Source organism: Schistocerca cancellata, chromosome 2, assembly GCF_023864275.1.
Source record: "Schistocerca cancellata isolate TAMUIC-IGC-003103 chromosome 2, iqSchCanc2.1, whole genome shotgun sequence".
NCBI lineage: Eukaryota > Metazoa > Arthropoda > Insecta > Orthoptera > Acrididae > Schistocerca > Schistocerca cancellata.
Genome location: NC_064627.1, coordinates 689,599,112 through 689,612,004, shown reverse-complemented (window position 1 = coordinate 689,612,004; position 12,893 = coordinate 689,599,112). Strand labels below are relative to the sequence as shown.

At 39.8% G+C, this 12,893-nt stretch overlaps 1 protein-coding gene across 1 annotated transcript in view; it reads right to left on the bottom strand.

The window, feature by feature from the left end:
- Positions 1-7,305: 7,305 nt before the first annotated feature.
- Positions 7,306-12,893, bottom strand: part of LOC126157608 (uncharacterized) — a 54,263-nt gene continuing 48,675 nt past the window's right edge. The window contains exon 4 of the mRNA XM_049916386.1: positions 7,306-7,594. Within this exon, the coding sequence (XP_049772343.1) occupies positions 7,385-7,594 (210 nt within the window). The 3' untranslated portion in view covers positions 7,306-7,384. The remainder of the gene's footprint in view (positions 7,595-12,893) is intronic.

The following is a 12,893-nucleotide window of genomic DNA, read 5'->3' as shown; positions in this document are numbered from 1 at the left end:
ATAAGAGAGCTCAGTTTTGAAGGCATCCGGTGCTGCGTCGTCTGCCCTTACACCAGCTAACACCGGTGCTTCGTTGAACAACTGCGCTGCTGCTCCGTGCTGTACCACCATTTTTTTTTCTTTCTTTTTTTTTGCGTCGTCATGCTTTACTCTAGCCGGTTGGGACCATCCATTGTCACAGGGATATGAACTCTTCCGTGACGCAATCTGCATTGGCTAAAGTGCCCAATCCGTTACTTCACTCCCACTTCCTCCCGCAAGCAGGATACTTTTTTAATCTCCAGCTGATACGGCCCAACGTTGCATTTACCTACTCAGAACTTAATGCTGGCAAATCTTCTACGCATTACCTACTAGATTATTAATTATACAGCATCATTCCCTGTCATTTCCCAGCACTGTTATACACTCTTCTGAAACCTATCTTACTACTTCTTCAGGAATATTCCACTACATTCCCCAGAATCACGATGCACCATTTTGAAATGTTCTCCGCTACTTCCTCTCGTGTTTTGCATTAATTTGCCTCTGTCTTCTTTGTATCAAACGAAACGAAACACATCGGTTGACAACGAGAGAAAAAACTTATTTCCAAACCCTAACCAACAATGCAATGCAAACAAACTGCCTGTATCAGCAAGCGGAAGTCTGACAAGCGTGTGTGGTTCTAGTGAATAATAGACCTACCTGTTGGTTCTGCATCTTTGAAGTCCAACATTATGTCTTCGACCTGTCAAACTCACCTGACCTTACTTGCAGCGAAGCTGTCAGTACACTGCGCAGATAACGAATTGTGCGATGACAACAACACTCTGGGGGGAAACTGGTTCACCCATAAATGAATAACTGCCAACTGGATGAAACAATGATATATTGTCGCGGCCCAGTGACCTCCAGTTTTGTAGGTGTAGATTCGTTACAGCAACTGCACAAAGCTACAAATGCTATGGTCAGATTTCACGGAGCTCGCGTGACCTTAACTTATTACTCTTAACCCAACAATACCAATATTCAACAAAAAGTTACTAATGCATGAATTTATGTAGCTAAGCTGCCACAACTATACATGCTTGCTGCCTTGGAAAAAAATGAAATAACTATGGAGCAAGGATACAGGAAGGACTCTTAAACTTGGAACATGGAATACACGTATCTTTCTACAGTTAGGAGCAATGAATAGCGTAGTCGAAGATGTGTTGGATTATGGGTTGTAATTAGTTGCCCTCCAACAGTACAACTGGAAGGCGAAAGGACATACGGAAGCAAAATTTTACATTCTGTTACTCTGGGAGAGGTGACAAACAAGGAGATCATGATACTGGTAGCGAAAACATATGAAAATCTATCCTTGCCTTTGCACGATATAATAGTAGTAACTGCACCCTCAGAAAAAAGGAAGATTCTATAACACGATTTTTGTGTATATCTACGCTTCAACTGAAGAATCAGATGAGGATGTGGTGGGTAGTTTTTACGATCAGCTACATGAAGTCTGTGAAAGGATACCTGCATATGATTGAAGAATGCTCCTGGGAAATAGTAATGGAAAGCGTGTAAAAGAAGAAACTTCCCACGCCCTTTTTTGGCGAGGAAAGCTTGTATGAGGAACCAAGTACTAATGGTCTGAGAGTTCCCAGGTTTGTGGCTACCAATGATCTTAAAAAAGTAAGCACAGTTTCCCAAGAAAAAAATATTCACAAAGGTATCTGTAAAATTCCAGGAACAAAAATGAAAATCAAATTAAGCGTTTATTGTTATCCAAGAGAATGCCAAGTGGCACTGAAATTGTACACACGTTTCGGGGAGCAAATTCAGACTCGGACTACTACTTTGTGAGTGCAAAAATAGGAAAAAGGATTTTATGCCATATAAAGCGAAAACTATGAGAATGCTGAAATGGAATGTGGAAAAACTGGAAGACAGAGATACAGCTTTCGAATGTAAATTTGAACAGAAATTGCCGTTATTGGAGCACAGTAATGAAGCAGATAAGGAATGGGAATGTATTAAGAATATATCATAACTGTGGCAAAGTTTATAGTAGGGAAATCTAAAAGACATAGAAATGGGGAGTGGTGTGATGATGAATGTGGACTGGGGGTGCAACAGAAGAAAGAAGCGAGAGTAAAATGTGTCAAATGAAAAATGAGAATTAACCAGGCTACATACAATAAAAAAGGAATAGAAGCGGCAAGACTACACAGGAAGAGAAAAGAGAAGCCTTAAAAAGGGCGATAGAATATATGAAGAGCATTATAACAGCAGAAACTTTTATAAGAAACTAAAAGAAGAAACACAAAGCTATAGACCAAAAGCAATGGGCTGAAGGATAAAGTTGCAAAACTGCTGACAGAATAGGGGAAATAATAATTTAAAGAAATATTAAAGGGTGATTGCACTGGCGGGGAGCAATGGATATACCGTATAACATAACCAAAAACAGATGACCCTACTCTTTCAGAAGTATAGCAGGTGGTTAACTGTCAAAAAAAATCACAGGTCTTCAGGAAATGGTGGAATAATTGACCAGCTGCTAAAGAAAGGAGGCATCACTCTACAGAAACGGATACATTATCTTATCTGTTTAACATGGGATGAAGGAAGAATTGCAGAAGAATTGACGGTAGTTGTAGCTCAGTCCATGTATAAGAAAGACGGCAAGATATTTTGCTCTAAATACAGAAGGATTACTCTGTTGAATGTGGTATTTAAGATTTTATGTAGAAGGCTACAGAGTAGACCAGTCCCATATGTGGAAGATACATTGTATATTGGGCAATTATCATTGTGGCTTTAAGCCTAATAGATCAACTGTGGACCAGATATTCATACCAAGGCAAATACGGGAAAAAGCATATGAATATAACCTAGGAGTTAACAATATCTACATAAACTTCAAGCAGGCCTTCTACACCCTAAACAGGGAAGAGATGTTAGAAAATATAATTCAGCTTGGCATAAAATCCAAATATATTTAGGTTATTAGGACAGTCTTGCAGGTTCCAACGCAGTGGTGAGAGTGGTTGGGGAATCCACTGACTGTTTCAACGCCAATAAAGGAGTCAGACAAGGAGATGCTCTTTCGACAAAACTTTTCAGTTTGACCTAAGAAGCGATTATAGGGAACCTTCAAATATCTGGGCATATAGCTAAAACGACCACGCAGGTGGCTGCATATGCTGACAATGTTGCAATTATCAGTAGACAAAGAATATCACTGGAGAGAGCAGTGGTGGAATGAAAGAAGCTGCACGGTGTAGGGGGCTGGTAATTAACTAACCAACAACTAAATATATGAAACTCCATAGAACAGGGGACAGTAACCTGGATAACTGATAAGCATAAGATTTTGACCCAGTAGAGGGTTTTGAATAATTTGGGGCTAATATTAAGAAAATGAATTCCATGAGCACTGAAATAAAACTCCTGGATTTGAAACGGTAATAGGTTTTATTATACATTTAAAAAAGATAATTATGTCACGGGATGGAAAATGATAGCTCAAAATGACTATACATAGGTGCATGGATGCTCACCAGCGCTGGTGAACAACTCACAATATCAGAAGGAAGAATACTATTGAAAATTTATGGATGGATCTGAAAAAAAGATTTGGAGACCAAGGACCAATTATCAGTTGGATAGTCTCGTACAAGGGCCTGATACTGTAAGGCTAATTAAAAGTAAAAGAACAGCCTCACGGGAGAACATTATAAGGGTAGAGGGCACAAGAACTACAAAGAAGTTCTTCCAATACAAACCGACAGGAAGAAGATTAAATCATAGACCGCGTAAACTACGGCTAGATGACGAGGAAGCCCTAGGAATCAGAAGAAGGAAAGTAAAAGAGAGGGCAGATTGGAAGGCAACTGGTGAGGAGGGAAAGATCCATGCTGGGTTGTAAAGCCACAAGAGGACGAAGGGACTGTGAACACTGGAATAATCAAAGCATCCGACTTACTGACACGAACTGTAGTGATGGCCTTGCACCTAGCTTAACCTTTGCATGTTGTCTGACATTGTCTAAGTATGCGTGAGTTGTCAGAAAACAAAATATATTTTGGCAACACCAAACAAATTCGCTTCCTACGCGACTTTACTTGCTGAGACATTATTGACTTAATATGGACAAAAATCAAAGCTTATTGTGACATAAATGTTGAGTTAACGTTCGCCACACGCCCAAGTGCTACAACTGACAGCCATATTCCTCCTAACAATGGCGCATCTCGTCCACTGCTGCATGTCTTGAGTGTCAGTGACGTCACACCATACACTTTAAGAATGTTTAATGCTTTTCATATTATAACAACTTAAATTGATTGCAACATTGTAGACACTGTAGCAATGAGATCTGACAGAATTTCTCATACCTTCTAACTATGAAAAACGTTACTTTATCATGCACTATTTTTTGTCTATCCTTCTAGGCTTCCTGAAACACCTCCTGGTCGTACAAAAAGGATGTCCACTTCAGCAAGTTACGCAGTGGTTATGCTTAGGACATAGGTAGTAAAACTCCACAAGCATTCGAATATTCCTGACGACGTGGACTGAGTCCATATCACTAGTAACTTGTGTTTCTGTGACCAACATTGCCCTGCTACACAAGCAAGGCAGATCAATAACCTGAATTAAAATTCAAATATCTCGTGATCCTCCATGCGGATCATGATGCTGTTTCCACCAAGCTTATTCTAAAAAACAAATTCTGTACATATAGATACGATTACACCTGATTATTTCTCTCCTTAATTATTTTAATTTATTAATTTATTACCTAAGAATGCGATGACCATGCGCATTGGACATATATACTACTACTGCATATCGAGTGATTGCTAAAGTTATTGAAAAGGCTGTACATATAAGATTAATTGATCGTTTCAGATCACATAAATTCCTGTCAAATGTACTGTTTGGTTTCAGAAGTGATATTGCGACTGAAAAAGTTATATTCTATTTTCTGTGTGTGGCACTGGATGGATTAAACAAAAAGTTGTGAACTCTAGCTGTCTTAATTGGTTCAAATGGCTCTGAGCACTATGGGACTTAACTTCTGAGCTCGTCAGTCCCCTAGAACTTAGAACTACTTAAACCTAACTAACCTTAGGGCATCACACACATCCATGCCCGAGGCAGGATTCGAACTTGCGACTGTAGCTCAAATGGCTCAAATGGCTCTGAGCACTACGGGACTTAACATCTGTGGTCATCAGTCCCCTAGAACTTAGAACTACTTAAACCTAACTAACCTAACGACATCACACACATCCATGCCCGAGGCAGGATTCGAACCTGCGACCGTAGCGGTCGCGCGGTTCCGGACTGAGCGCCTAGAACCGCTAGACCACGCGACCGTAGCGATCGCGCGGTTCCAGACTGTAGCGCCTAGAAGCGCTCGGCCACCCCGGCCGGCAGCTGTCTTCATTGATTCAGCTAAAGTGTTCAGTTATGTTGCTCACAAAATATTACTGCACAGTGTTCTAACAGTCGGCAGGTGATAGTTGAAGTGATCACTGCAGTAAATGTCTACTAATACCAGTACTGCTGGCCCCTGATTAAATCACAACCGAGGTAGATTTTTCCTACACGTCAGTCAGGGGCCTGAAGATCATGCAGTATAAGGCTGAAACTGGCTGCCAAATAAAATAAGGTTGGAAATTTGACGGCTGAAAGGTGTTTAATTTGACATCCTCTATCAAACAACCGAGTCCCACAACCATCCCTAAAAACATGAACGTACAGAGAGCTCACAATTGGCTCCTGTCACACTTTAAGAACAGACAGCAAAACATCATTCTCCACAGTGCTGAGAGGAGGTGTGATATGGAGTCTGGTTGGGGCATGGTTATTGAGGAGTGCTCCAGTGGTCACATATGGAACCGCTGCTACTTATTATGTATATAATTGATATACCTTCTAATGTGACATATTACTCTAAAACACTTTTGTTTGCTGATGACACTAGCTTGGTAGTGAAGGATGTTGAGTGCAGCATAGGCAAGGTATCAAATAGTGTAGTTCGAGACCACGTTCATAGCTTGTAGAAAATAAAACTGATGCTACATAACAGTAAGACTTAGTTTATACAGTTTATAACGCACTGTTAGACTACAACTGACGTTTTGGATACACAGAATTGGTATATCATAAGTGAGTCAAAACAATCAAAATTCCTAGATCTTCAGGTAAGTGGCAAACTGTCATGGAGAGCCCATGTTCATGATTTTCTTCAAAAATTCTGATACAAGGTAAGAAATATTATTGTTACTTTTACCTGTTAGGACAGCGCATTCTATTGTTTTATTGCATTAAACCTTTCAAGCACTTCATGTATTTATTTTTTAGGTGGAAGCTTTTCTATTTCGAGGCATATGTGAATGCTAATTGCCTATATACTTTTCATGTTACTAAGAAAAAGAATCAGTTTCTAAATCATACTAAGCAATGAGTTAAATATATTTTGTGTTCAGTGCTTGTGTATGATTATTGTTATTCATCTCTTCGTTCACTACTTCATAAAAAATGTTGTGTTCAAATTCCATTTAATACTACCTCAAAGATAATAGGCAGCTTGAATTATTAAGGAAATGTTTATTGTGTGAGTGCATGAGCATTGTTTGACTTTGAAAAGTGTGACTAATTTTATTAAAATTGACCTACTCGGTGCCCACTTCAAATTTTTTCTTAGACTCTATTGCAAGGCAAAAACAGGTAACGCTCCTGTGCAGCGTCATCAATAAAAGCAAGAATAAATATTTGGATCAGTGGAGGAATGACTGCAGCTGTGTATGAAGTCAAACAGTTGAAAGTTACTAATTGACAGAAATTTACAGAATTCAGTTTCATTAAATTAGTGATAGACTTTGTATACAATATTTTCCAGTGTAGCTCAAGGCAAAGTTTGTAGTAAACTGCTAAACTGCTCATACATTGTTACCGAACTTGTAAATCTTGATGGGGGAAATGAACCACTACAAATACTTCCAACCCATACAAGCAGCCTCATTTATTTTTTGTAAAGATAAAATACAATTGGGAAGAATCTGTAAACAACTAGTTAATTTTTACTTGTGTCTTCAAACACAGTGTAGGTCTATAAGTTTTCAGTATTGCAGTGTATATATATTAATGTTTTCATAGCAAATGTGCTTTTCTTACAAAGCCAGGGACTACGTTTTTCTTGATAACACAGAATGTAAAAGGATGTTTTTTTGATACCATCTGTTACAGGTTTTTTGCAGATGCACTTCTTTGCTTTATTTGTTTGGAGTAACTGGGGGAAATAGAGAACTAATGAAGCACACTTTCCACAGAGGCTGTTTATTTATCAGAAAATGTCCGTTACTGGAGGTAACTACGCTACTGTGCTTTTATACTGCTATTCAGCATCTTCATCTTCCTCATCGTCTTCCTGTTCTTCATCACATTTGTCTCTTTTTTCTATTGGAAGCTTCGATACAGCAACTTTCACATTAAGTATTTCCTCACCTTGATGTACAAGCATGATGACTACTCTCCAGTCATCTCCCGTGAGTTTTAGTGGAAATACTGTTTCCAGTACAGTAAATTTATTAAGGAACATGCCATTCTGAAAAAAAAATGAAAATAGTTTTTGTCAAATTGAAACACACCAGAATTCTGTAACATTTCTTTATAGACTTCTGTGACTGTGATTACATAGTGAGTACCACTGCTGTTAAGTCACAGTGGGATAAAGTTTGATAGCGAACAATATAATACAAGTCGATTAGCATTAGTTTCTTGTGGTGAAGTCAGATCACAGTAATGTACAACTTGGTTTCACAGTGCTCTAGGTAAATAAAAATATGGAATTATCAGGTAGTTTTTTCCTACACTGATTAATTGTGTGGGACATTCATGGATTTGTTAGGGATGTTACTTCATATTATTTAAACATCTCCCAGGTAACTGAATGTTGCCATGTTACGCAGGATACATTGTGCCATATTGCTTTAGACATATTAATAGCTTACTATCAGCATGTACTATGATTCACTGGTTAAGATAGCTGTTTCACACTCTTTGAGAATGCAATGACAGTGTTCCCACGTCCATGCTAATCTGAGTGCTGTGATGTGTGCTGAGTAGAGGTGCCTATGAGAAATAGTAGCTTCTGTACTTCTCGGCTGTTTGTGGATGCTTGGCTTCTCACCAATGGCTGCTGTCCAACACTGGACAGGCAAGGAATTTACTGTGCCATTGACCTCCTATAAAATCTGCTAAACCCTATGCCAGCTAGTTTATGGGTCATCTTTCCTAACCCCAAAGCCCCAAAACCCTTTTTTGGTTCAAATTAATTGATGATATCTTCATGATCTGGATCCAGGACCAAGAAACCCTATTTTCATTCCTCCACAGCCTCAACATCTTGCCTCCCATTTGTCTAGTCTGGTAGTCCTCAGCCCAGTGTACCACTTCTGAGACACTGACATGCACCTCTACATTGACCAGGGCCTTAACTATCTTTCACAATTCACCTCTTCCAAAGTGGTATTCCATTACTACCGAAACTACACAATATCTTTGTCCATTCTTATGCCACACTCACTACAAGTCCCTTGCCATCTGTGGAAGACACAGGTGTGGGGCCTGTCCAATACATCCATCCAGAATGTCCTATCCAAGTCCCATCAAAGGCTTATTATACTCCATCAGAGGCTACCTGTGAAAACAGTCGTCATATGCCAGCTCTTCTGAAACTTATGCTCAGAATTTCATGTGGACAAGACCACCAACCAGCTGAACTGTGTCCCGGAGCAGAGTTGACCAGCCAGTGTTGTAACACACTGATGGGCACAGCATGCTTCACTTCAATGGCTGCTTCACAGCCCTCTGGATCCCTCTCTCCAACATCAGCTTCTCTGAATTACATACGGTTAAATAAACATTACAGCTGCAATACCAGGGGAAAAAATTTATTGTACGTTACTTTCCGATCCTCTGTCGTAATATTTCATTAAGTTTCATTATTCACAGTGTATTTTACTGACTTCTGATGATAATAGTATACCTAGTTTATATGGAAACATTTTATTTAAAGAAGTATTTGTAATTTAAGATATCTGTAAGCTAAGTGCATCTCAAACCTCAATACGGCCACAAACTGTTTGCTTCAAGATTGATGTAGTTGATTTGCCTCCATTCTCTTTTCAACAAATGTTTTACTTTTCGCAGAAACTTTATATTTCAGAAGCTATTTGTGTTTAAAATTTCGTGTTTTAGAATGTTCCAATCTCAAAATGTTATTCTTACCAAAAACCAGTTCTACAGTTGAGTAGTCCTGATTTTTCTGTAAATTTTCACTAAAAAAATACGTCAGTTTGATAGTTATTCAAATTAAAAATTTCACTATCTTGGTTAACTTGAAGAAATCCTGTACGCATTAAAACTTCTATCTCATAAAGTAATAACTATTATTTCATTATTTTATAGTTATGGAGCGTATAATTAAACATATTTACTTCCCTGCTTATTGTATTTCTATGTTTTTTATTGTTTCTGTCTTTTACGTTAGTAACTAAAATATGGTAGTCCTCTATTTCACCAAACAGTGATGTTTATAATAAGCCAATAGGCATCGTGTTCATAGTTTCAATCAGTCGTGGTTGGACAGTTAAAGTTTACAGTTACTATGTCAGTTAACTAGCACTGTGTAGCGTAATATGTCAGTCCTTGCCACAAGTAAATTAAATGAAAATTTTGTTAATTGATGCAGCTTTCTGATCTGTGTTAAAATATTGAGGCTCCTCTATTTTACAAACCTGGTAGTAAAAATGAAACTTAATGTGAATAAATATGAGGAGATCAATAAATAATTTCGTAATATTATGTGTGTTCCATAATAACAGTTCGCCAAATCCAATAGTGACAGGAGGATGATCAAAGAAGAAATTTCATGAAACTTGACGAGGTAAAAACCAGATCACTAACACTACAGGTTGTTACCGTTCCTCCTAAGTCATCTACATTCCACCAGAACCTCCTATTATTAGAATCACAACTGTCATGACACAAGAGCGAGAGGTAATTTACATATAAGAGGAAAAATAAATAGAATCAACTGAGCACACTCTCAAACCTTGGCAGTTAACAGAAACATACCTATTTATATGTATACTATCTGCCACACAGATACACACTAAAGAGCACTTCTGTGTCACTTCTTTCAAGTATCTCACTAGTAACCCCCTCTGACGGCAACGCACTGCGCATTCTCACATACAACCGATCGCAAACGTGCGGAATGGCATTTAGCGACGGAGTGTCCGAGGTACCTTGCACCTAGAGGTAACTGCGCGCCATGAGTGGTGCAACGTGGCATGGTGGCCATACGTGGATGTGCACCGTCCTGTTGCAGGGGAAGCTTCTTGTCGCCGAAGCGGTGGAGTAGCTGAGTACCCAGAACTACCGAGTCATGTCAGATACAACTAAAAAGTTTACACCATAATCAGGTTGATTTCTCGAATTAGTTGCATCAGTTAACTTCACCATTAGTTGCAATATTCATTAGAGTTATGCTTCAACATAATATCCTTCTACTCACCAAGCTTCACGATATAGTATTTAGTCACCATTTCATCCTTCCCAAAATTCTGGTCACCACGTGTGGGTGTTCTCCAGTACAGGCACTGTTGCTACATAATTGTGCTAGTGGGAACTTGCTACACATCACATGATTTGTCCATAACAGTTACCTGACATAATTACACTATCTCTGTCGTTCTTCAGTTTATTTTTATTTCTTCCTTTCTCCTTCATCAATGTTTCTAAAATTGTTTTCAACACTTCCAGTTTATTTATTTTTTCATTTTCTTTATTATTTGCGTAAGTTGTGGCAACCCTTCACTTTTTCATTCTTGTCATGCCTTTGCTCATCAATTCCTTACCTTTCACCTCTTTGTGTTCTCTTCCATGCAGTTTCTTCAAAGTTTGCAATTTCATCGTCTCTGACTACTGGCTCTCTCTTTATCATCCTTAGTTTGTCAGGCTTACAAATCACATTTGTTCTTATAATTATTTTCTGTTTTCTTCTCCTCATTCTATGAATAATTACTTTTCGTACAGCGCCTCCTAGTCAGTCGCAAGAGATACACTGAAGGCTCAAAGAAACTGATACAGGCATGCCTATTCAAATAAAGAGATATGTAAACAGGGAGAATACGGCGCTGCGGCCGCTATATAAAAAATGAGTGTCTAGCGCAGTTGCTAGATCGGTTACTGCTGCTACAGTGGCAGGTTATCAAGATGTAAGTGAGTTTGAAAGTGGTGCTACAGTTGGCACACGAGCGATGGGACACAGCATCTCCGAGCTAGCGATGATGTGGGTATATTCCCGTAGGACCATTTCACGGGTGTACCGTGAACACAAGGATTCCGGTAAAACATCAGCTCTCCGATATCGCTGCGGCCGGAAAAAGATCCTGCAAGAACGGAACCAACGACGACTGAAGAGAATCGTTCAATTTGACGGAAGTGCAACCCTTCCGCAAACTGCTGCAATTTCAGTACTGGGCCATCAACAAGTGTCAGCGAGCGAACCATTCAACGAAACATCATCGATATGGGCTTTCGGATCCGAAGGCCCACTCGTCTACCCTTGATGACTGCACGACACAAAGCTTTGCGCCTCGCCTGTGCCCGTCAACACCGACATTGGCCTGTTGATGACTGGAGGCATATTTTCTGGTCGGAAGAGTCTCATTTCAAATTGTATCGAGCGGACGGACGTGTACCGGAGACAACCTCATGAATCCATGGACCCTGCATGTCAGCAGGGGACTGTTCACGCTGGTGGAGGCTTTGTAATGGTGAGGGGCGTGTGCAGTTGGAGTGATGTGGGACCTCAGATACGTATAGACACGACTCTGACTGGTGACCGTATGTAAGCATCCTGTCTGATCACCTGCATCTATTCATGTCCTATGGGCATTCTGATGGACTTGGCCAATTCCAGCAGGACAATGCGACATCCCACACGTCCAGAATTGCTAGAGAGTGGTTCCAGGAACACTCTTCTGAGTTTAAAATCTTCCGTTGGCCACCAAACTCCCCAGACATGAAGATTATTGAGCATATCTGGGATGCCTTGCAACGTGCTGTTCAGAAGAGATCTCCACTCCCTCGTACTCTTACGATTTATGGACAGCCCTGCAGGATTCATGGTGTCATTCGCCTCCAGCACTACTTCAGACACTAGTCGAGTCGATGCGACCACGTGTTGCGGCACTTTTGCGTGCTCACGGGGGCCCTACACGATATTAGGCAGATGTACCAATTTCTTTGGCTCTTCGGTGTGTTTTAATGAGAGTCAATTGACGTGCCACCTTTCTTCCTTATTCTGCTATGGAGACTGTTATAACTTTAACTAAATGATTCCACAGCTGAAAAAATAAACAAAAACAAACAAGAAAGTGACATATCAAGACCAGCATAAGCGAATACTCTGAGGGGCAAAAGTCATGGGATAGCGATATGTTCAGATACAGGCAACGATAGTATTTAGTACACAAGGTACAAAAAGGCAGTGCATTGGCTGAGCTGTCACTTGTGCACAGGTGAGTCATGTAAAAAGGTTTCCGGTGTGATTATGGTCGCACGACGACAATTAACAGACTTTGAACACGGAATGGTAGCTGGAGCTAGAAACACAGGACATTCCATTCCGGAAATCGTTAGGTAATTCAATATTCCGAGATCCACAGTGTGAATAATGTGCGAGGAATACCAAATTTCAGGCATTACCTCTCACCAAGGACGACGCAGTGGTCGGCACCTTCACTTAACGTCCTAGAGTAGTGGCATTTGCCTAGAGTTTTCAGTGATAACAGACAAGCAACACGGAGTGAAATAACCCCAGAAATGAACGT